This window comes from Arvicanthis niloticus, chromosome 12 (assembly GCF_011762505.2).
Source record: "Arvicanthis niloticus isolate mArvNil1 chromosome 12, mArvNil1.pat.X, whole genome shotgun sequence".
In the NCBI taxonomy this organism is placed as follows: domain Eukaryota; kingdom Metazoa; phylum Chordata; class Mammalia; order Rodentia; family Muridae; genus Arvicanthis; species Arvicanthis niloticus.
In genome coordinates this window covers 73,427,197-73,450,917 of record NC_047669.1, presented here as the reverse complement: position 1 = coordinate 73,450,917, position 23,721 = coordinate 73,427,197, and the positions used below count along the sequence as shown (strand labels likewise).

At 42.1% G+C, this 23,721-nt stretch overlaps 2 protein-coding genes across 6 annotated transcripts in view; both read right to left on the bottom strand.

Annotated features, from left to right (window-relative positions):
- Mrps6 (mitochondrial ribosomal protein S6) overlaps positions 1-23,721 on the bottom strand; it is a 54,744-nt gene that overhangs the window by 11,809 nt on the left and 19,214 nt on the right. Inside the window, exon 2 of one of the 2 annotated variants that reach the window (XM_034515035.2) lies at positions 9,375-9,536. The exons of the other annotated variant lie outside the window; for it this stretch is intronic. Within the exon in view, the coding sequence (XP_034370926.1) occupies positions 9,375-9,431 (57 nt within the window). The 5' untranslated portion in view covers positions 9,432-9,536. The remainder of the gene's footprint in view (positions 1-9,374; positions 9,537-23,721) is intronic. 2 annotated transcript variants of the gene reach the window in all.
- Positions 12,758-23,721, bottom strand: part of Slc5a3 (solute carrier family 5 member 3) — a 30,177-nt gene continuing 19,213 nt past the window's right edge. For all 4 annotated transcript variants that reach the window (XM_034515033.2, XM_076943162.1, XM_076943163.1 and 1 more), the window contains one exon: positions 12,758-23,553. In XM_034515033.2, the coding sequence (XP_034370924.1) occupies positions 21,060-23,216 (2,157 nt within the window). In that variant the 5' untranslated portion in view covers positions 23,217-23,553 and the 3' untranslated portion in view covers positions 12,758-21,059. The remainder of the gene's footprint in view (positions 23,554-23,721) is intronic.

The window sequence follows — 23,721 nt, the reverse complement described above, 5'->3', positions numbered from 1 at the left end:
CATGGAACTGGGAGGCAGAACTAACAAATGGCTTCTCTCAGGAGCCCCAGCAGGCTCAACCAGTGCCAATCACTTTTCGGTCTTCTACGTTATGACTCTAATAGAAATCCCAGGAGATCAGCCTATGGGCAGGGCGCCTGACTAATGGACCAGCATCAGCTAAGGGGGAAAGGGACTGAATTCCAAAGGAAAACTAGGAGATTGTAATCAAAAGGGCAAAGGGTCCAAACTACACCTTCATGAAGCCAATAATCTAATAGTTTAACAAAGACACATATAAGGGAACCAGACAACAGAAATGGACAGTGGTCTCACATTGACGTGTGTATGTGGGCGCCCAGGCCTCACTGGCCAGGCCGTCTAGCCAAACTATGAACACAGGTCTGATGAGAGGCCAAGGCTCCAAAATGAAGGTTGCAGGTAAGACTGAGAAGATACCTGAAGTAAACCTGTGTCCTCTCACCCCCACCCCATCCCTACAGGAACAGGTAAGTACACACACATAAAAGTGCACACACATACAAGTGCACATACCATAAAAACACAAAGAAACATTCTTCTTAAAAAAGAATTTATCATATCTGTCAAAAAAGAAGACAGCCCCCCTAACAGGGAGGCAGCTTAAAACAAAGTACGTTTTTTTACTTTGTGTCAAAAGTCAAGGCCCAAGCTGTACAGCGCAGTGGCTGACAGCACTCAGTACCCAACCTGAGCTTAACCTCTGGGACCCACACGGCAGACGGTAAGGCCTGGCTCACACAAGTCACCCTCTAAGTACACACTGTGGAAAGTGAGCCTACACTCATGCACATTAAACAGATGTAAGTTTTAAAAGGAAATTATAAGAGAGGGCTGGAGAGATGGCTCAGCGGTTGAGAGCACTGACTGCTCTTCCAGAGATCCTGAGTTCAATTCCCAGCAACCACATGGTGGCTCACAACCATCTATAAAGGGATCTGATGCTCTCTTCTGGTGTGTCTGAAGAGAGCGACAGTGTAGTCACATACATAAAATAAATAAATAAATAAATAAATAAATAAATAAATAAATAAATCTTAAAAGAAACTAAGAGAAACAAAACATTTTTGGGTATTAAGGTTGCTCACTTTTTAAAATATACCTTACCTCAAAATAAAGCAGACTCCCAAAGACAGGGCCTTAAACTTTGTTTTGGCAAATTAAGCTTTAAGGAAACATAGCCAGTTCATGCATTTGAAGTGTTTATGGTTGTCTGTGCTTAAAGCAGATTTGTGGTTACAACAGAGACCAGATGGCCCCAGACCTGATAATTACTATGTAGCCAACCTCTGTTCTACACTGTGAAGGAATGAGGAAGCCAGCAGGGCCTCAGTCCATTCACCCTAACAGGCACCACAAATCACAGCCTAGCCAGTGAATTCCCAGCACACAGGTCGGCAGGTTGATGAACACTGTCAGTCTCCACTTGCCATAGGCTCAGAACCAATTCCATAACTCACTCCTCTATTGACCCATCCCTAACCTAATTCACATCTTGCAACACATGGTCTTGCATAGTGTTAGTCTAGAACTTACTAGGTAGCCCCAGATGGCCTCACATTTCTGGCAATTCTCTGCCTCAGCTTCCCAACTGCTGAGAACACAGAACTAAGCCCCCACACCTGGCAAGTGTGCTGACTCCTCAGCCTGCACAGTTGAGCTGTATGTATAATAGTAGACGACATCACAGGCCGTTGTCTCTTTAATGTAGTCACCACATCTTCTCTGATTACTTCCCCACAGTTCTAACTTACCCGATGATAAAGATGCTAACTACTTCTTGAAATGTTTACTGGCCATCTGCGTTTGTACCTTTGAAAACTGTTCACTTGCTGATTATAAAATTGGGGGTCTGGTGTTTAATTTCTGTAGTTCTTTATATATTCTAAACATTTAGACCCATCTGACACATAGCTGTTAGAGATCTTCACCCATTCTGAAGCCTGTCTCTGTACTGTGCTGAGAGTTCCTATCCCTTTTCATTTCATGGAATCCCATTTGCAAATTCTTGGGTTTACTTCCTGTGCTGTTAAAGAGTCTTTTTTTCCAGAAAGTTCTTGCCTGTGCCTGTATTCTGAAGTGCTTTCCCTAACGTCCCCCTAAGCATCTTGTGTTTCATATTAAGGTCTTTTATCCACTTTGAATTGATTTTTGTGCAAGATTAAAGACAGGGATCTGATTTCATTGTTTTGCATGCTGGATAACCAGCTTTCCCAGGTAAAATTTTTTGAAGAAGTTACCATTTTTCCAGTATGTTTTTCACACCTGTGTCAACAACTGGGTTTCTGTAGCTACATGGCCTCATTTCTAGGTTCTCCATTCAGTCCCACAGGGTGTACAAATCTACACCCATGCCTGAAGCATGCTGTCACTATGGCTCTGTAGTGTAATTCTGACTTAAGTCTTGTGGTACTTTCAGAACTGTGTTTTCTCTTAGGACTGACTTGGCTAGATAGGGTATTTTATCTTCCATGTGGATTTTAGAATTCTTTTCTCCTAGATGTATGTATTTAACTTTGTTAGGGGCTGCACTGAACCTATAGCCTGCTCTCAGTAACATCCCCAGTTTTTGCCACATTAATCCTGTTGATCCATGGGCATGGAAAAATCTTCCATCTTCTACCATTGCTTTCAATTTCTCTCTTTGGTGTCTTTCAAGTTCAATCTATGTAGTTGGCTTATTCCTACAGTTTTTGTTGTTATTGTTATGTATGAAGAACGGGTACTTTCCTAGCAAGTCCACTATTGGTACAGAGATACCACTGATTCTGTATCCTGATACTTTCCTAAAGTACACATCAGCTCTCAAAGTTTTCTGGACTGCACAGGGTGCCTTACATATAGGATCATGTCCAAACAGGTCAGCATGATATCCCCTATTGTAGTCTTTTAATTTTCTGCTATTCCTATTGCTCTGGGTAAGAGGTCAAGTACTACGTCAGAGGAAATCTGCTTCATTTCAGCGTGTGTAAGAAACACTCTGCATTTCTCCTGTTGGTACAATGTTGACAACGCACTCAAAGCACAGTCTACCATGCTGATGATGGTCCTTCTGTTCCTCGTTTGCCCAGAACTGCCAAAACTTTGGTTCTGCCTTTTTTGCAGCAGCATAGATTCACATATGCACCATCCTACAACCTTGAAATGAAACCAACTTGGTAGTGTTGTGTTTTTTTCTTCTTGAAGTGTTCTTGAATTCAGTTTGCAAATGTTTTGTTGAAATTTTTTACATTTATGTTCATCAGAGAAAATGGTCTGCAGTTTTTCTCTTTTCTGCCCCTATGTGATGTTGATATCAGGGTAAAACCAGCTTCACAGAATGAGTACTTTCACTTTCTATTCTGTAGACCAGGTTGAGAAGTATTGCTGTTGGTCTACCTTAAAAGTTTGATGGATAGCTCCATGGGGCACTGAGAAGAACATGTGTTCTTATCTATTAGATAGACCGTTCTATAAACATCTGTTAATTCCAACTGTCCTACGATATGATTTAACTCTTGTCTGTTGACTGAGTTTGAAGACCTGTATGAAAGTAAAAGTAGAGTATTAAAGTCTTCAGTGATTACTGCAACAGAGCCTTTAGTGTTTATTTCAAGAAATTGGAAGCCCACAAGTAAGCACATCAATATTTACAACTGTTCTACCAGAAGTAGTTTCTCTCTTCTGACTAGCTCTGGTATGAGATCAGCTATGTCAGCTTCTTTCCAGCCTCCATTTTCTGGGTAAGTTGACTTTTATCCTTTGACTTACTTTCCTGATATCTTTTTGTTTAAGGCCACAGACAGATAGTTGGCTCTCATTTTCTAATCCAGTCAGTCTGCATCATTTAATTGGTGAGTTGATGCTATTTCCATTTAAAGTTACTATTGAGGGACTCTGACTGCAGTAACAAATACAATGCTTTGACAGTCATCCTGGTAAATGCAACAGACTAAAGACAGTATTTGATTAAATTCTGGAAAATTCATAGTGCAGGCATACCAAATGGTCACTCTGAAAAACTTAAAATTATTTATAATACGAAGTAACAGTTCTGGGGAAAGCAGCCACCAACCTTTACCATGCCACTGGAACACGACTTACAAGGACTAAGCTATAAAAGAGAAGACCACCTCTGTGTGTCCACACCATTGCTACAAGCAACGGAGTAGCACAGATTCTCAGGAGCGTGCCAAACTCCCTCATACCAGAAATGGAAGTCAAGACTTTTGAAACTATCATTTGGAGGGAATCAGGAACAAACCAAATCCTATTTCTCATGACTCAAAATATTTATCTGGAAACACTGTTTTCAAGTTGCTCACTATGAAATCTACCCCCAAGAGACAGACAGGGTGTGAAGCAGACTCCTCCTGTTACAGCATGCTGCAGGGAGGGAGCCAGTCACGACAATGGCAACTCACATGAGAAGAGACATGCACAGAGCTCAGAGGAAGAGACAGCCACTGGTAATGGGGGTAGAGAGGCAAAGCTCGGCCAGCCCCAGAACAGAGAATCAGCCCGAGTGCTCAGAGCAGGCCTGGATCTGGCCGCCGGCAAACAGAGCAGGAGAGCAGGGAGGCTGGCGAGCTGCATTTGAAGAAGTCAGTGCCGAAGCACTGAGTTGTTTCCTACTCCCGGCACTGTCGTCTATGGTTTCAGTTTCTTCAGAACTTAGCTACAACGCTGGTAAAAATGTAAGCTTTCTGGAGAGCAACCCAGCATTGCTCATCAGCTTAATCCATCTTACCAACACCTAGACTCTATTACCCTTGTGCTAGGAACACAAAAGCCATCCTCCCCAGCCTCTGCAGAGGGGCTCAATTTCTCAGTTATCCATTTAGCTGTTTCAGTTAGGAACTACATCCCCTCTTGCTGTTTGTACCCATTACTAACGTCTGTTGATCTCTAGTCTCTGGTAATCAGTCTGCTCTCTACCTCTGTGGGCTGACTTATTTAGCTTCTTCAGAAGTAAGCTCCTGTAGTCTTGTCCTCCCCTGCCTGCTTATGGCATGCAATATACCCTCCAAACTCATCCTCTTTGGTACAGGTGACATGAGTATCTCACTATGTGTTTCTGCATGTTCTTGATCATCCACTCAGCCTCTGACGGACTCACAGGAAGATTCCGTGCCTTGTCTGTAGTGAACACTGTAACACATGGGGGTTTCTCTGACGGACTGACAGGAAGATTCCGTGCCTTGTCTGTAGTGAACACTGTAACACATGGGGGTTTCTCTGACAGACTGACAGGAAGATTCCGTGCCTTGTCTGTAGTGAACACTGTAACACATGGGGGGTTCCTCTGACGGACTGACAGGAAGATTCCGTGCCTTGTCTGTAGTGAACACTGTAACACATGGGGGTTTCTCTGACAGACTGACAGGAAGATTCTGTGCCTTGTCTGTAGTGAACACTGTAACACATGGGGGTTTCTCTGACAGACTGACAGGAAGATTCCGTGCCTTGTCTGTAGTGAACACTGTAACACATGGGGGGTTCCTCTGACAGACTGACAGGAAGATTCCGTGCCTTGTCTGTAGTGAACACTGTAACACATGGGGGTTTCTCTGACGGACTGACAGGAAGATTCCGTGCCTTGTCTGTAGTGAACACTGTAACACACGGGGGTTCCTCTGACAGACTGACAGGAAGATTCCGTGCCTTGTCTGTAGTGAACACTGTAACACACGGGGGTTCCTCTGACAGACTGACAGGAAGATTCCGTGCCTTGTCTGTAGTGAACACTGTAACACATGGGGGTTTCTCTGACGGACTGACAGGAAGATTCTGTGCCTTGTCTGTAGTGAACACTGTAACACATGGGGGTTTCTCTGACGGACTGACAGGAAGATTCTGTGCCTTGTCTGTAGTGAACACTGTAACACATGGGGGTTTCTCTGACAGACTGACAGGAAGATTCCGTGCCTTGTCTGTAGTGAACACTGTAACACATGGGGGTTTCTCTGACGGACTGACAGGAAGATTCCGTGCCTTGTCTGTAGTGAACACTGTAACACATGGGGGTTTCTCTGACGGACTGACAGGAAGATTCCATGCCTTGTCTGTAGTGAACACTGTAACACATGGGGGTTTCTCTGACGGACTGACAGGAAGATTCTGTGCCTTGTCTGTAGTGAACACTGTAACACACGGGGGTTTCTCTGAAATACACTGATTTCTTCTATCAGATTCAGCCCAGGAACAGGGTTATTGGTCACATGGAGGTTCTGCTTAGTGTTTCTTCATTTACTATTATACGTTCTCTGTCTCTGTGTGTGTGAGTGTATGTGCGTGTGCGTGTGTGTGCGTGTGTATGATGTGTAGGCATGTGTGGACATGTGTGGTCAGTTTTCTCCTAACTTTATGTGGGTTCTAAGGGTCCCACTCAGGTCCCCTGGCCTGCCTAGACCACCTTTACCTTCTGAGACATCAAAAACCCCAAAGACTTCTTCACCTCATTGTAATGAACTCACGAAGGTAAATGCCCCACTGTTAAGTTAAGGCAGCCACTTAAACAAACCCTTGCCCAGTCCACACTCTACGTTATCTCAATAAACTCCTACAGCCAGGACGGCCTTCTGAAGGACGGAACTTCACTCAGGACTTCTGCAGTTTCACTTGCATTTGTATTCGTTTACCCACCATGAAATGATACAACCATGAGAATGACAAATATAACTAGGAAAACAGCTCTGGAGTCTCTTCCATGCCTGTCTCTGCCTGTGTTCTGTCCTTTCTGCATTACACTGTACCCACTCACAGCTGTCTATCCATATGCATGTACACATGTGCACGTCACAGACGGGGATCTGCAGGAGGGAGAACACAGGTCTTTCTTTTGGGGTCTGGGTGGCCTCATTTAGACACAGAGATCTTTTCTGTGTCCAATTTAAGGAGTGAATCATCTTTTCCTTGTGGTGATACTATAGCCCTCCCTGAGAGCAATGTGAAACAGTCCCAGCAGGTGGCTTCAACTTTTTCACCAGGAAACAAGACTAAAACTCAGGTGCCCATGTTTACTATTCTAAGAACATTCCACAAATCCAGGATCTTCTTCTGTTTTCCCCGTCCCCTTCCAGATGAATAAAGGATGGGAGACAACAGGCAGAAGTCCTGGTTACTATGGCAGCAAGTAAGTGAAATACCACAGCTCCCAAAATAGGCGGTGAGAGCAGGGGTCAGGTGGAGACCGCTGAGGAGCCGGCCTGTTGACTGTGTCTCTGTGCACTACTTAGTCCTCCTACTTCAACCTCTTCACACGGAAAGGACAGCACTGAGTGCCAGAGATGCTACAGAAGGTTTGAAGCAACAAAGAATTTTGACAGCAAAGACAAAGGTTCATAAGGAAATTCTAGTTAGGTTCTGTGCATCTCCTAAATGTCAGGGCAATGTTTAGATGACTGTATTAAGAAGTGTTCGTTACTTTTTTTTTTTTTTTTTTTTTAACTGAGACTACGAAATCGGAAACAGGGTTTGGCACCTCCTGCTGAACAGAACACAAGAGCCCATCGACTAGACGGCAGCAGAAGAGCAGAAGCTCAAGCAATGGACAAAGGCACTTAATTTACTCTTCTACCATAAAAAGCAGGGCAGACACACAAATGCCAGAAAAGCACCTGTTCTGAAAAACAGAAATTTTAGAAACAAAACTGTCCCTTGAGATTCCGCTACTTCTGAGAAGTGTTTCTTTCCTCAGTAATCCTGTGAGCATTTTAGTACTGTAATCAGTTGGAAGTACCTTCTCCTAAACCAGACTCTTCAAGTCCACATCTTACCCTCACGTCCCTGCAGATGAGCAGAAGCTGGCACACAGTATGGGCTCAACACGAATCTGACGAATGCATAAGGCAAAGAGCTAAGAAGTGAAAATTGCTTACTATTTGATCCAACTGGAAAGGAGGAAGGGAGTAAATAGTCAGAAACCATAAGAAATAACAAAGAAACACATCGCAATTTTTGAAAGAAAAAACTGCACAATAAAGCAACTGCACATCCTTACTCAAAACCAGAGACAGGGAACAAGAGTGGGAGATGGCCACGGTGGGGCTAGGACGGCAAACAGGGTGGCCAGTTAGTCACGGTGCTTTAGATTTCCAGAGCATCTTGGAATGGGATAAAACAACAAACCTTATTAGATGCACAGATCCTAAAGCATGCAGGGAATTTAGACCTACAACAATTCAAAGACTGAAAATCTATAGAAACAGAAATAGCAAACCCTAATTCTGCACGCCTTTTTGCACAACCATAGGGAGCCCACCACAGTGTGACAGTGAGACTTTCACTGGGACTGGAGGGGAACAAGTCAAAGAGCAGCAGTCTCCATCTGTTGCACATACTTTTCTCTGTGGTATGTGTGTGCATGCGCCTGTGTCCATGTGTGCAGGGACGTGTGTTGCCTCTTTCTCATCGCTGCCAGCTAAACATTAACAGTGTCAGATCTGGAGTACAAAAGCCAAGTGAGAGATTTGTGAAAACCAAGCCACATCTGCCTATAAGGATGAAGGTGGTAAACCATCTTCACAGGGTTCTTGGCCCATGTCTTCAATCCCAGAACTCAAGCTGAAAGATTCTGAGTTCAAGGCTGCTCTACACTATTCCACAGGTCCTGTCTTAAAAAAAAAAAAAAAAAAAAAAAAAAATCCCTAAGATGACAACAGATCTGAAATTAGTATCCTGAGCTATACACCTGCAAGGACAAATATAGCTCCCAGGTTGCAGTGTGAGAAACACTGTCCTTGCATTTTATGCTGAAGATATTTGGAATAGGGCCACTGCAGGATGACTGGTATACTCATGGGTAGAGGTTTACCAGATGAGTTATAACTCAACAAGGTCCTCCTCAACATGCTGGACTGGGAGGTGGCACTGAGGGATGCTAGCACCATGTTTCTGAAATTCCCAGTTACCACAACCATGACTCAAAGGAACTTCTATTCTTCACAAATTATTGTCTCTGTTACTTTGTTATAGCAGCAGAAAACAAATGAAGACAATTGTCCAGGGAATGGAGTACATCACACCACATTTTAAAATTTATTAGTACATTTATTTCAATAGAGGATGGAAAAAAAATAACATTTCAGATAGAACTTTGAGTGAATCCCTGAGTAATGGGATCTTCAGATAAAACTCCCTAGAACAAGAACTTTCTGGGAGTGGAATAAACATTATTAGGGCAGGGAGACTGACAGTATTTTATTGCTGATGGATGGGGGGTGGGGGGGGTGGATGGATGGATGTGTCTGCTTCCCAATGGAAGTCAATTATTTTCAAAAATGCATTTGAAGTCCCCAGATCCATATTCCTTGCAGTTTTAAAAGCCATCTGCAGACATCCACATGTGTAAGATGTGAAAAGCAAGGGCCACTCACCTGCTGCACACTCCCAGCAGAAGCAGAGCGAGGCAACGCCCCACACTGTGTTGGCATTCCATAGACAAGTGTCCATCTTGCAGGCTACTCAGCACCATGTTGATGTGGGGCTCTTTGTTGCTGCTTGCTTTTTGTACATGTATGGTTTCATAGATGATAATACTGTTTAAAAAACAAAAGAAACCTAAGTGTGGTGACGACGTAGTGTGCAGGCAACAATGGGCCTCCGGGAACATGTTAGTTGCACAGCACATGGGTGTGAGTTGTGATGCTGTTGGCCTCAAGCTGAGTCCTAACACACCTGCTATATACTAAACGTAGTGTCTTACGAAGAAACAGGTAAGATAAAGACTATCAGCTGACAAGAAATGGGTTCACAGGAACCTGGCCAAGGGGAATTAGTATTTACCAAGTAAGTACTCAAAAGCAGTTTGTAGAATCTAGTGAAAAGTTGTACTCACTCACCACACTACATCTGTGCTGTTTTGTGTACTAAGTAGGTCAAGTATCATAATAAAATGGTTTGATAGGTAGGATTTACTACCTTTGAAACATCAAGTCTTCATAGTTCTATGTAAGTAGAATTGTAAATGCCCGCTATGCTATTGGTGGCCAGCACTCTTTCAGGGAAGAGTTCTTTCAGGGCAACTGCTCTAAAATTTCAACCTTCAAAGGCTAAACACAGAAACAGACACCAAGACACACTTGGATATCTGAGGAGTCATGCTAGTACCTAGTCTCTAGAAAATCCACTAAGGCTCCTAAGAAGAGGACCTTTTCAGCTTTACTGGAGCATGCATGACAAAACACACATGCGCGCACACACACACACACACACACACACAGTATACAACAATACACTGATACACATTCTAGGGTAAAGTCCAGAAATATTGGAGAGGAGAGAGCCAGCCACAGGAGGAGCTGGAAAACCTACAGTGAGGAGGACCGGCCTCTGAAACAGGGGTTAAGTCAGAGGAAGACTCGAAGAATTGGTGGCTGCCAGGACGCACATGCCGGTCAAGTCTTTTGGAGTGGACTCATCAGGGGTAGGAGACACAAGCGCTGCTCCAAGTATGCCATGCCAAAAAGGCTAAGAAGCAAAACCAAGTGTTCTCAGAATGGTGGCTCCCACGGTCTTCAGCCCGGACCTCGCACTGCGGTAGTGCTCAGGGCTACATCTCCAGCCACACCCTTCAGCTCAGAACTTTCTGCAGTCACTCTGGCTTTTTCCAAAGATGCTGAAGGATTTCCCCTAAGAAGGAGGCCATGGAGGCCAAACACTGAAGCTGACAAAACGTTACCCACAAAGCATTTTTGCTGCTGTTCACCTTATAAACCGTAAGCAGATAGCCAACAATCCGCACACAGCTGAGAAAAGCCTTCCATGAAAGAACAACATGAACGAAAAAAAAAAAAAAAGCTGTCTTGGAGTAAGTGGCCCAGAAGCTCCGTCCGGGTTCCCGTAGATCCAGGAAATAAGAAGGGCTGTCACAAGATGAGGCACAAAAGAGCTCATAAAATGAAACCTGATAGAAGTTACTTAAGCTTGTTTGTCCACAGAATTAACTGGAAGATACAGTTTAGAAACTCCTCTGACCAGAGAAAAAAAGACTGAGAAAATTAAGTGTAGCAACCCAAGCAAGCACTGGAAGTGCCAAAGAGAGTAGACCCCACCACCCTTTCCCCAGGGCTTAGTTTGCCACACTCAAAGAGCTTACCTGGGGCCAGAGACTTTCAGCAAAGCTTTTAATTATGAAGTTTTGGAACACTAGATGTACAAGCCAGGAAAAAAAATCCTATTAGGCTTCCAAATTTCCACTATTTTCTAGCTTCTAGTTTTCCAACTTAGAATTCTATATTCAGTTAAGCACCAAATATGCCATTAAAAAGCCTTTTAATTTTAAAAAGTTTAAAGTTAAATGTAACAAGAGGTTAATATTATCAATCATTTGAGTTCAAATTTCCAGAACCCATGTAAAAGTTGGGCTGGCACTGTGGCCATCTGTAATCCAAACACTGGACTGGAAGCAGAGACAGGAGATCCAAGGACAGGATGGCTAACTATAGCTAGCAAGCTCAAACAATTACAGAAGATACTGAATATCAACTATACACATATATACACACCCCACTACCATCACCACCATCACCACCACCACCACCACCACACACAAATAGATAACATTAAAAAGAATTGAAGTCAGTAGATATAGGTTATGCCCTATCTATCATAGGGTGAGATGCGTCATTCTCTGCAATGAGCGAGCATACGCAGACCATTTTCTACCAAATGCTTGACCCAGCTGGGATAGACAAAGAACACGATGAACCTAGTACACTCTGTATAACTAGAAATAGGTACTTCGAACACTGACAGAACCATGTCAAAAGAACACAAAAACTTAGCTAAATCTGGAAACACATCAACAACAGCAACAGTGGCCTATGACTTATTGAGTAAATTAATCCAGACTCCACACTGATGAGGAAAATAGCCATTTTGTACTGTCAGTTACAACTTAAACAAAAATTATAAGGGGATGCTCAGACAATGGGCTCCAGCTTGATGGAGAAAGTAAGTGCTTTCATAGCCTTAAATTACCTCACAAACTATCAAAAGAAAAAGTATCTTCACAGTGGAGATATAAAGATACTACCTTGGCCAGGTATCAAGATTAATTTCAACCATAATGGGATAACACAACAGACTAGTAGTTCTGAGAACATACTACCATTATGCTGTATTCCCTCCCCAAATGTACAATCTAGATCTAATCATTAGGAAATAAAATGATCCCAAGTTGTGAGGCATTCACGTTAACTGACCTCAAACATGGGGGTGGGGAAGAAGGAAAACAAAAGGCACAAAGCTGAATGCAACAGCAGGCTCTGTAAGACTTCTCTTTAACAGTGCCATCAGCAACATCTAGAGTCTGTGGACTCAAACCACCCAATGTTACGTTCTGGCTTTTTCCACTAATTATGATTAACTGTCCTTGCCGTGAACAGGTACCAAAAACTAAAGGGAGCATGTGAGCAAGCAGCTGTGCATCTGCACGCAAAGGTGGCAGGAGCAGTTTCCGGGAGGGAAGACATCCCCATTCTCCCTTCTCGAAACTTCCCTGTTACTTGACGTTTTATAATTTTGAAATTATAAAGTAAAATAATCCAAGAATATTCTTAGTCCCTGTTTTATACATGAGCAACCTTAGCCACTCTCTGTGTCATTGTCCACAATGGTTAATGTATCAATGCCAGCATGGGGGATTTCTGAAAACACTCAAGAGCCAAGTCAGCGAGAACTGAGATAGAGTATGAGTGTTCAACTAAGACACGAACACTGAGTTTGGGACAGATATTCACATTGAGGCACAGAGGTGTAAATTTTTCATTTTATTCAAAGTTGGTACAGAAGTTCTAACATGTCCATAAAATAATTACTACACTTCAGTTACAAGACAAAATACCACAGAAAGGAACGGACTTTGCAAGAAATATATTCATCTTAAATTTTCAAATACTTCTGAAGGCTAACGCAGCAGCTGGCAAAACAACACGAGTACACACAGAACAGAGTGTTTGCAGTCAGCGATGAAAACCAACAGCTCTTTAAGCAGATTTGCTTCGGGTATTTTTTTCCCCATTTTTAAACAACAGCAACACTTAACACAGTAAACCAAGATCATACATGTCTACAGTTTTAAAAATCAGTTGTATACAGTATAGGCAAGTTAAAATTGTCACGGATAATTAACAATTTGAAATCTACAGTTTTAATTGTTTTCCTTTCAAGATGGAAGTAACCTGGCTTACACCAAAGTCTACTTTCTTTGAAACTAAAGCCTTACACAATGAAATGGACCTGATTAGTGGAATTTGAAAACAAAAGAGTCTGAGGACAACAGAGAGTAAACTGGAAATAATTAAAAATTAACTGCTAACAAATTAGTGTTAATCTACTCTATTATAACCAGACTTGATCTACAGACTAGAATACCAGACTAGAATAATACATGTATATAATACGCAGACCAGTATACTGACTGGTGTCTTAGAAGTCTGAACAAAGCTTCTGCAGGCAGTACACTGGGGGAATATTTCTCAACACAGACATCTTTTTAAATGCATTAATACTTACATATCAAAATTATTTAGATAAAAACAGCAGTATTCTGCTGACATTTGGCTTTAAAATAAAGAAATGAATGAAGCAACTTCACAGGATATTATTAGAAAAGGAATTGGTTTCTTCTTGAAGAAGACTACTAACTTTTGCACAGCAACTATTTTTGATATTCATCTTGTCAAAAAAGGAAAAGAACAAAAACAACAACAACAAAGCAAAGCAGAAAAGCCTAAGAGTTCCTATGGTGATCAGCAACGGTTCTAGACAAAGAAAGGCAGCCAATCGGGGCAGGTGAGCCCCTGCTGGGTCTGAACGTTGCAGGCCCTCACGGACTGAAGCAAAGTGACAAGGGCAGTGGACCTCCACACCATCATCCCACACTACCACAGTTTCTTGTTATTAAAAAAAAATAAAGCTTTTACATCTTACTAACCCCACAGACAAGTCCATCAGCAAAAGACTCGGTAATCTGTTTGCTTTTCAAAAGTCTGAGATCTCACAGTGAAATTAGGAAATTATACATATTTACACTAATATAACTACATTTCACTTAGTCTAACTGAAGCAGTTTTCCATGAAATTATAAATGAAAAACATTTCTGCTAAAGAAATGTTAACAAGTGTTTCATAAAGTTGTAATAAACTCTTAAAGGTACAGAACACAGTCTTTAGGCCTACAAGGTTAACTGCTCTACACTACCACACATTGCTAAGCCAAGGAAGTTTCTCAAACTGGTGCTGTGTCCTCCATTCCTCACACTCCCCCCTCAGCTCCCATGCCCACACTGCAACCTCAAGGTTACCTGCTGTAAAAATCTGTTGATGGGTACACATGCCTAGCTTTCTGCTGGAGGGAAAAGTCTCTCCATCAGTGTTCATGTGAACTCCTCTAAGACATATCACATACCTTGTTGATCTCTCTCTCTCTCTCTCTCTCTCTCTCTCTCTCTCTCTCTCTCTCTCTCTCTTTCTCTCTCCCCTTCCCTCCTTCTCTCTTCCTCCCTCCCTCCCTCGCCCCCTCCCCTCTAAGCAACATTGGTCTATGCCATCTAAGATCTTTGCTAGAGGTTACCAAGCCTGTCCCTAAGACAAGTATCCAAACAGAGGAGGCACTCTCTTTTCTGAGAGCTGTATTTTAAAATGTAGACAGAAGTCACCACGGCTCATTCTCACTCCTGGTAAACATGGGACTATTTGGAGGTACGGAAAACACGGGGGAAGGCGAAGCTAAGTGGGAAGAAATGCCATCTTCACTTCTGCGTGCATGCCTACAGCTTTCCATCATCGAGTCACGGAGTTAATGGAACAGACTAAGTTTTAGTGCCACTGTGAAAGCAGTGTCATGTTGAATCTGTGCAGAAAGAGTCTGATGTTCAGAACACAGAGATGCAACTCTCTACTAAAAAGTATGGTCAGGTACATAAGGAAAACAAAGGTGACGTCACCTCATATCAACTATATAAATCAATATAATACTTCCACTATTTAATGTGAATATTTTCATGTCTTTAGAGCACTGTTGACAAGTAATATCTCTTCTAGATGAGATTTTTTTAACTGTTCAAATGACTGTGACTTACAAAGCTGCTGCCTGCACTGCCCACCAGAAACCTGTCTCTGCTTCAGCTTCCGATTGTGTATCTGTATCCAGGCCTCATTTTCCCTCATAACCCTCTAATATAACCAACTGCTCTCTCCATCAAAGCCACACAAACAGTGATCTCACCGAGGCCTGGGTTGTGACGGCGGGCTCACCACCTGGCTTTCTGTGCTGTGGCCTTCCTAACGACTCTGGACAAGGACTGGGTGGGTTTACGACTGGCACTTGTGGGTTAGTAAGAATGCTATTAAGTCTTGTGCTTTTCACAAGTGGAAACACACACTTGTGAACACAGTTTTGTGCTTTCTATGGACCTTTAGGCTCCCCTCACACATGGAAATATGAACTATTATTCCTCAGATGTCCTTAACAAACCTATATTGAAGTTACAATAGACACAAATTTATAATGTAACTTTAAATTTTAATTATAGATATAAAAGCAAATAAAGATGAATAAATAACATTAAGCTACAACACAGATAACTCAACTGCCTTGTTTCCTTGAACCAAAAGACTGCATGAAAGTATATAAATATGTACTTTGTACTAGTTTCCTTCACTAGTTTCAATAAAAGTTTAAAAAACAGAGAAAGTTACTACTAAGGAAGGGACAAGAGTGAACTAGTGTAATACTGGCAAGCAGAAGGCACCAACCCAAACACAAAACTTGATCATACTACAAAAAGTCTCATACACCACCATCTGCCATTTGAAGATTTCAGTGAACCCAATTTGTCTCCAATTTACACACACACACACACACACACACACAAGTTACTAATGACATTCTATTTTCAGAAGCCTAGGCTATATTGATAAATTGAACATTAAATGTATGTTATTTATATATAAACTTATATATCTAGCAGCACTGCCTGGGTCAGGGCAGGGGAGGAGTGGCAGCACTGAGCTCCATTCCGGCAGAGGAAGCAGACCGTCTGCAGCACATGCAGGACGCACCGCTGAAGAGGAAAGACACGCAGCACATCTCTTCTTTGCTTCTGAGCAAAAGGCTACAGGCCAACATCTTCTGGTTGCCAGAACAGTCAGTGGCTTACATACACTCAGACTAAACCTTACCTTTTATAAAGGAGTGGAGACAGAAACATCATCAATTTCACAACATTGTTACAAGATCACTCAGCAGTAAAGTCTTATTGCCAGCACAGGAGAGTGAGAACTCTGAACTGAAACCCATGACTGAGTGTGGGACTTGGCACTAGTGATGTTCTTACACAGAACCTCTGCTCACTTCACTGCTAGGAGTCAAAGCAGCTAGCTGAGTAACTACAGTGTGCACCACAGTGTAACAGGACAGGACCAAATCAAGAGATGGTCTTCCCGAGAAGGGTCTAGCCTGTCACTGCTTAGGCACCGCCTTGTACCTTAACGGTACAAGTGTTTCTCTTTATAGCAACTAAATCAAACCTTTACCTTCATGGCAAAAAAATATCATTCTTTCTGAATCATGTGTCACCATTATCTCAAAGGGACTTCTGTGAAAACTCACCATCGACTGTTTCCTGTCCAAAATACTAGTGCTTTTATTATTAACCAATATAATCTGAGAAGATTATTCAAAAAACATTTATTCTCAATATCATTTTTAGCTACTGTAGGTTTAATAGGTGTAAAAGTTAACTGTTGAACTCATTATTTGGTTGTAAGTCCTCAACACTAGGGTAAAGAAAGACTTAGGTAGATCAAGACAGTATGTGAGAGAAACCAAGCGCTACGCAAGAGATCAGAAAATACTGAAATGAAGAGCAGGCTACAGAGCAATGAAGACAAGAGAGCCAGAACAGTGAGTGCTTGAAAACTCTACTTAAGAGATGAGCAAGTCAGCAGATAATGAAGCCTAACAGCTTCATTTGACTACACTATCAATACTAGGCATTAGCCACTTTAGCCTCTATTTGTCAACAAATCTATTCTTCCTGCTTAACATTAAACTCGGAGTTAGCAGGCTGGACTTTACTTCCTGGAGAGGGGCTTATGCCAGTTGACAGCCCAGATGCCTCAAGTTCTGGGATTTAAATAATGTGACTGTCTACCTTTACGGTTTTGTTTTATTTTGTTTCATTTTATGTACACCGTGTTCTGCCTCCATGGATGTCTGTGTGAGGGTAACAGATCGTTTGAAACTGGAATTACAGTTATGAACTGCCATGTGGGTGCTGGGAACTGAACCCAGGTCTTTGAGAAGAGCAGTACTCTTAACCAATGAGACATCTCTCCAGCCCCTGCTGCTAAAGATAACAATCTGTTCACATCTGGCTCACACAGGGATTTGTCTTTTATTATTACTTCTTAGAACATCTGCGCACAAACAAGGCTCTGCAGTCACATAATTCAACAGGAATGGTCTTGTGCAAATCTAGAGAATGATGAGGTGTTACTACTAGAAACCTATGTGGTCCCTTTCCACTCACACCTCCAAATGGAGCTGTGAAAGGGAATAAGGCATGAGGGAGGAAGCCATCTTAGCACTACACTATCATCAGCCAAAGTAGACCTAATTCTCTAGTGAGGAATGACAAAGCTTCTTTATCTGGTGAAAATAAGGCTCACCTGTAGATGACACTAAATGATATTTGGAGATAAGAAGATCATGCACCTGGAATAAGAAAGACTCCTGACCCTGGAAAGACCCTGGAAAAGGCTTTTAACCTCATACTCAGAGAACCCGAAACTCCACGGATCTATTCTTAAATGGGAAGTTTCACAAAGTGAAGGATCTCTGATCATTTCTTATGGTGACACCTGTAAGAGACAGGACAGACTACCCAGGCCATCCTCTTTGTGCAAGATACTGGATCCTTTGAGCAGGTAAAAAGGAAGCCCTGGAAATAAGATCCACTGAATTTGAGTCAAAGGCAGGCGCTATTACTTGATGCTTCTCTAAAAACAAAAGCAATCACTTCCTAGAAAGAATAGCTGGGAGAGATCAGCCCAGTTGTTTATTCTTGGGAGGGCAGGACACAATCTTGTGAGAGAAAGAGAAACCTGAAATCTCACAGAAGAGCCATCAACCATTCTTCAGGCCACTGGCAAAAAAATAAAATTAAATTAAATTAAAAAAATAATAAAATTCAAACAAGAAGTGCCTGGGAAGACAAAGCATCTAGAAGTGGCTATCACTCAGAGGATAACTAGTTCTCACCTATCTCTGTAAACCAACAGCCTCACCTACCTCACACTTACTTTTAGCCACTATTTTAGTCAATGTAATCTTGGTCAATTCCAAAGCTTAGCTTGGACAAACACAAAAACACATGTGTAAATGTCTACAGACCCACACCATCTTTTAGGACTCATATGCATGTGAAGGATGAACATTTTGCTAGTCTAAGGTCATGTACCATTCCAGGAACAATTACTGTGATGACCTATAAAGACTGGTCCCCTGAAAGGAGGCTGCCGTCACATACTTAGTCAAGCACATTATCTATCACCGGGAAGCAGTAAGGAAGACAAGCTTTAGGGACTTCAGACTAAATAAAGTGATGTTCACACTGGTAAGAATAAACATCTAGTACATATGCTAAGTCATTCCTTATTTATGAACGTTAGTTCTCTAAACTTGACCTACAGCTATTTACACAGAGACAGACACATGATGGTATATATTATGTATCTTACTGTAAGTCAATAAAAAGGGGTAAGAGGACTCTAGCATTCCAAATTATTAGGACTCAACACTAAATATAAGGGAGAAATTCACATAAATACCTCCTATTCACTTATGCTATCCATACGAGGATGAGGAAGACCACTTGGCCAATGTGTCAACTTCTGCTAACTTGCATAGGAAATGTGTTCAAAGGAAATGTTAATTCCTACAACTTAATCCAAATTTGGACAACCCAAGATTCTGTAACTTTCTCAAAGTGTGAAAGGTTATCTCAAAAAGAAGAATTGTTTAAGAAAAGATAGCCACAAACCACAGATATCCATCCAAACACATGTGCAAACTCTGAGTCCACATTTGGAGAACTGACTTCTCAACTTTCCATTCGAGAAAAGGATGGCCCCTATCTACTTGGCTCCAGGTTATAAATCTCAAAATAGAAACTGAGAGAAAAATTGTACAAGGCACTCTAAGTTCTTCAGAAATGCATGCTACTCATACAGACATGACCTTTTCCATTTACAGACTCAGTCCCTCAGAAAACCTCCAGAAGATAGGAAGACTGTGTGTGACAATCCCTAATGGCAGCACTGGACTCATGAAATCCACCATCTGCAAACAAGTGATACATTACAAAAAAAAAGGGGGTGTGGGGTTCTTTTTTTTTTTTTTTTTTTTTTTGCTTTTTATTTGCTTTTTTTAAGTTATCAGGACTTTGATTGAAAAGCTATAAAATGATCTATAAAAGTAATAATTCTCCTTAAGTACAAGGCTTAATAAAAGTCATGCAATTTAAAAAGTTATCAGCTTAAAGAAAGTAGGTACAGAATTTGCTTTCTTCATCTCTAATGGAGGAGAAGAGGCAGTGTTGAAGACACAGGACTACACACATCATCCTTGGAATTGTTCTCGAATTCCTTCTGCACTATCTTCAATAAGGAGAAACAGCCTACCAAAAAGATCTGCTGCCCACGGATGTTGCAACTGGATACCAAGCTAAGATAAGGCCGATATCACGAGTCCTCCACAAGTGTGACATCCCCTACAAGCACACTGCTAAACCCTCAAGTCCCTGTTCGGGGCAACCTAGGAACATGCTGGCCATCCTACAGAAAACCTACACTCATCAATAGTTTCAACAAACTGCTGATTGTTTTATGACTGACAGCCAGTTTGTAATGAAACATACTCATGTACTGACTGTAATAGCATAGATGTATACACACAGCAAATCTTCAAAATAAAGAGAAACGAGGAAGAGAACTTATAAAGAATTCAGTATATCAGAACTAGACTGTTCCTCTAAAACTTAACAACAGTGCTTCACAAACTAAGCAAGTGCCAAACTCAGCACTCAAGTAGTGTCGACTCTCCTCCATGATACTGGACATCTTACAACTGGACCCATTTGGGAAGGCATTTGGCAAATAAGGAATGTTACAAAATGACAAGGAAGCAGCTAGAAAGCAGGCAGAAAAATGATTCATCATCTATTTAGCATTAAAAATCAGTCATTGCATGGTAGCTGGTAATTCTTAAATTATATTTTAAAATATCCTTATCTGATCAATAAATGTGGGGACAGATCATCAGCAGTACTTACTTCCCCCCTAATTAAAAGCAAAATGATAGACAGACTTGGTAGTCAGTTGATTAAAGTTTAGTTTAAGTGGTAAAAAGAGGGAGGGGATGGAAATAAGGTCTTCTCCACACTGGCTGCTAACATTTCCATACAAGCGGTACAGAAAGAGCTGCAGGAAAACACTCTTCCTTTCTCTTGACAAGCAGAATCCATAGACTCATGCTAACGACCAACCACACACACAAAGTTGTCCTCAAGTCATTACTACACAACACATTAGATTTTCAGGACGTAACTAATCATACAGTCTCTACAAATTCAATTTTTTAATTATAGCAGGTATTAGAGACAAAAACCTTATAAATGAGTAAATTACTTCAGCATAAGGTCTACCAAGACTTGGCAATGTAGACAAGACACTTTACTCATGATACCTTAGCACATGTTTTGTCCTAAGTGATATATGAGAATAATTGGTCTCTCCTTACTTTGGTACGGAAAACTCAAAAATCACATTTTTTTTTTTTTTTTTGCACAATTCATTCTGCTTTGTTTCATATAAGTTGAAGATTTACTTTTCCTCCATCTCTGGGAAAATAAGTCTTGCAAATAGATGATTTTTCTACTAAGTAGAATTTGGCTAAAACCTTCAGCGTAAACAATGCCTGAGAGGTGCAACAGTTACATTTTTGTTTTCAAAGACCAGGATTTTCTCTTAAGTGTCTCACCATATCCTTAAGTTCATAAGGAGAAATAGACAAACATGAAAATTCCAAGCGAGCACACAGCAAACAGTCCAATGTTTAGTACCACTTTAACTTGTGGAGTCTCTTCTAACATTTGTAAACAAACAGCCTCTTCGTCCATCAAGTCTCTGAGACTCCTCTTGCTAAGGCTTTTACTTTTAAAGCCACAAAACCAGTCTATGAACTTCCAATACTGGCTTCTATTTTCTGTTTCCTTCTCTCTCTCTCTCTCACCCATGAGAGCTGCTTGCCCATTGGAATAAGCATCTACTGGTGTTTCTGCCTCTGAATGACCCGTGGAAGCCACTGGGTTGCCCTCTTCTCGGCATGTCACCAGCAGATTAACGTCTTCAGGTTGGATCCCCTTGATGCTGTCTTCAGACTTCCCATTGGGAACAGTGTGGCTGATGACATCACTATTCTCACTGCACCGCAGGATACTCTTCTCTTGCATTCTGTATGGCTCCTCTTTCTGAGAGCAGCTCTCCTTTGTCACCAGGGTCTTCTTGGACCAAAAGGTAGTGGTACGAATCTGATCCTTTGTGGGAGGTGGTGTGAGAAGACTAACAATTACAGTAATGAGTCCTGTGATCCAAAATAATGCTGTAGCCACATACATGTAATGGATGTCTTTGATGAAGCCTGGCCTGTTATCAGGTTGGTCACACTCAGGAGCACGGTAGGTAAAAGCCAGTATCAAGCGGACAGCTCCAAGAACAAAGCCTGCCATTCCACCATAGAAAGCCCCTTGCTCATTGCAGCGGTTCCAGAAAATCGCCAGAAGGAAGAGGGCCGCTACAGGAGGGGTCAGATAATCTGCTACCTCCTGGATGTAAAGGTACATCTGGCCTCCTTGCATCTCCACAATAATTGGCACCCATGCTATGCTGATGACAACCATAAAAGCCACAAATATCCTGCCCACAATCATTAGTTCCCGGGAGCTTGCATTCTTGCGGATAAGTTTGTATACATCGAGGGTGAATATAGTACTGGCGCTGTTAAAGATGGAGTCCAAGTCACTCATCAGAGCTGCAATCATCACTGCCATCATCAGGCCTCGAAGGCCCACAGGAACCAATGTCATCACCAGGCGTGGGTAAGCAATATTGGAGCACCCAGCTCTGCTTCCACACACTTGCATGCAGTGTTCTGGGTTGATGCAAGCTATCTCATTAACAAACAGTATCCTGGAAATCATTCCTGGTACAACTATGATAAACATTGGTAGAAGCTTCAAGAAGCCAGCCATTAGAGTAGAGCCTTTGGCATGAGCAATGTTTTTGGCTGCTAGAACCCTCTGCACGATGACTTGGTCAGCACACCAGTACCATACTGAGGCTGGGGTCTGCCCAAGAATGAATCCAGGCCAGGGAACATCTTCATCTGTTGGATCTCTCAACATTTTTAGGGCATTCGCCTTAGGATGGACCATACAAGAATTTGTGTTGGAAAGGTTGTATGTCAACAAAATGGAAGCAACATTGGGTGAGGCCAACATGTACCTTCTCTTAACTTCCTCAAACCCTCCAATTGTCGTTATGCTAATAACCATAAGTGTGAGTGCCCCAATGATCATGAGCAGAGCCTGCAGAGTGTCTGTGTAGATCACTGCAACCAGACCTCCGGTGACAGTCAGCAGGGCAGTCATGCCAATGAGCAGGATGACAGACACATAAAGGTTCCAGCCCAAGGACTCCTGGATAAAGAGGGCGCCTGAGTACAGATCCACTGAGAGCTTGGTGAAGATATAGAGAAGCAGAGACAAGGCTGCAAAATAGACCTGAATCCTATGGCCACCGAATCTCTTGGACAAGTATTCAGGCATGGTATATACCCCTGACCGGATGTAAATAGGGATGAAAACCCATCCCAGAAGTTGCAAGAGCAGTAAGGCATTGAATTCCCACGCGCCCACTGCAAATCCACTCGCTGCTCCAGATCCTGCCAGCCCAATGAAGTGTTCACTCCCAATATTGCTCACAAACAGAGAGGCACCAATTGCCACCCAGGTCATAGAGCGCCCGGCCAGGAAGTATCCACTCACAGTGCTTCTATTAGATTTCCACATGGCAAAAAAACCAATGCACATGACCAGGATAAAATATAGGGCCACTACGGCAATGTCTGCTGTCTCCAGTACAGCCCTCATTCTGGTAACTTGTGAATGAAACGTCCGAATGACAGAAGCGTCCAGCTTTTTATTTACTTATTAGTAACCCCAGCCAAGTCTGTAAAGCACGCGTGCACTGGACTACACAGAGCAACACAGCAGTTCAAAGTCTTTGTCCTTTGGTTTGCTGTCTTGATGGTGGTGGCAGTGATAAACTTGGAAGGAGACAGTTTACATTTCCTCCGCTTCTCAATTGGGATTGAGAACTTAGCTCGTACTCTTAATCCACTCTCCACAAGACCATCAGCATTTACTCAGGTGCTGGAGGAGAAATTCTGAGTTGCAGCTAAGTCTAGTGAAGCCTATTGTACCAACCCTGCAAGGCAGCAAAGACAAAAGACAAAGATTGAATTAGAGGAGTGTCTCACCAAGCGATGAGGAAACTTTCAATCGAGCAAACATGGAGCAACATTTGTTATAAGAAAAACATGTTTATAATACACTTTAATAGCTACAGCAAAGCACAATCAATTGTCACAGAGGA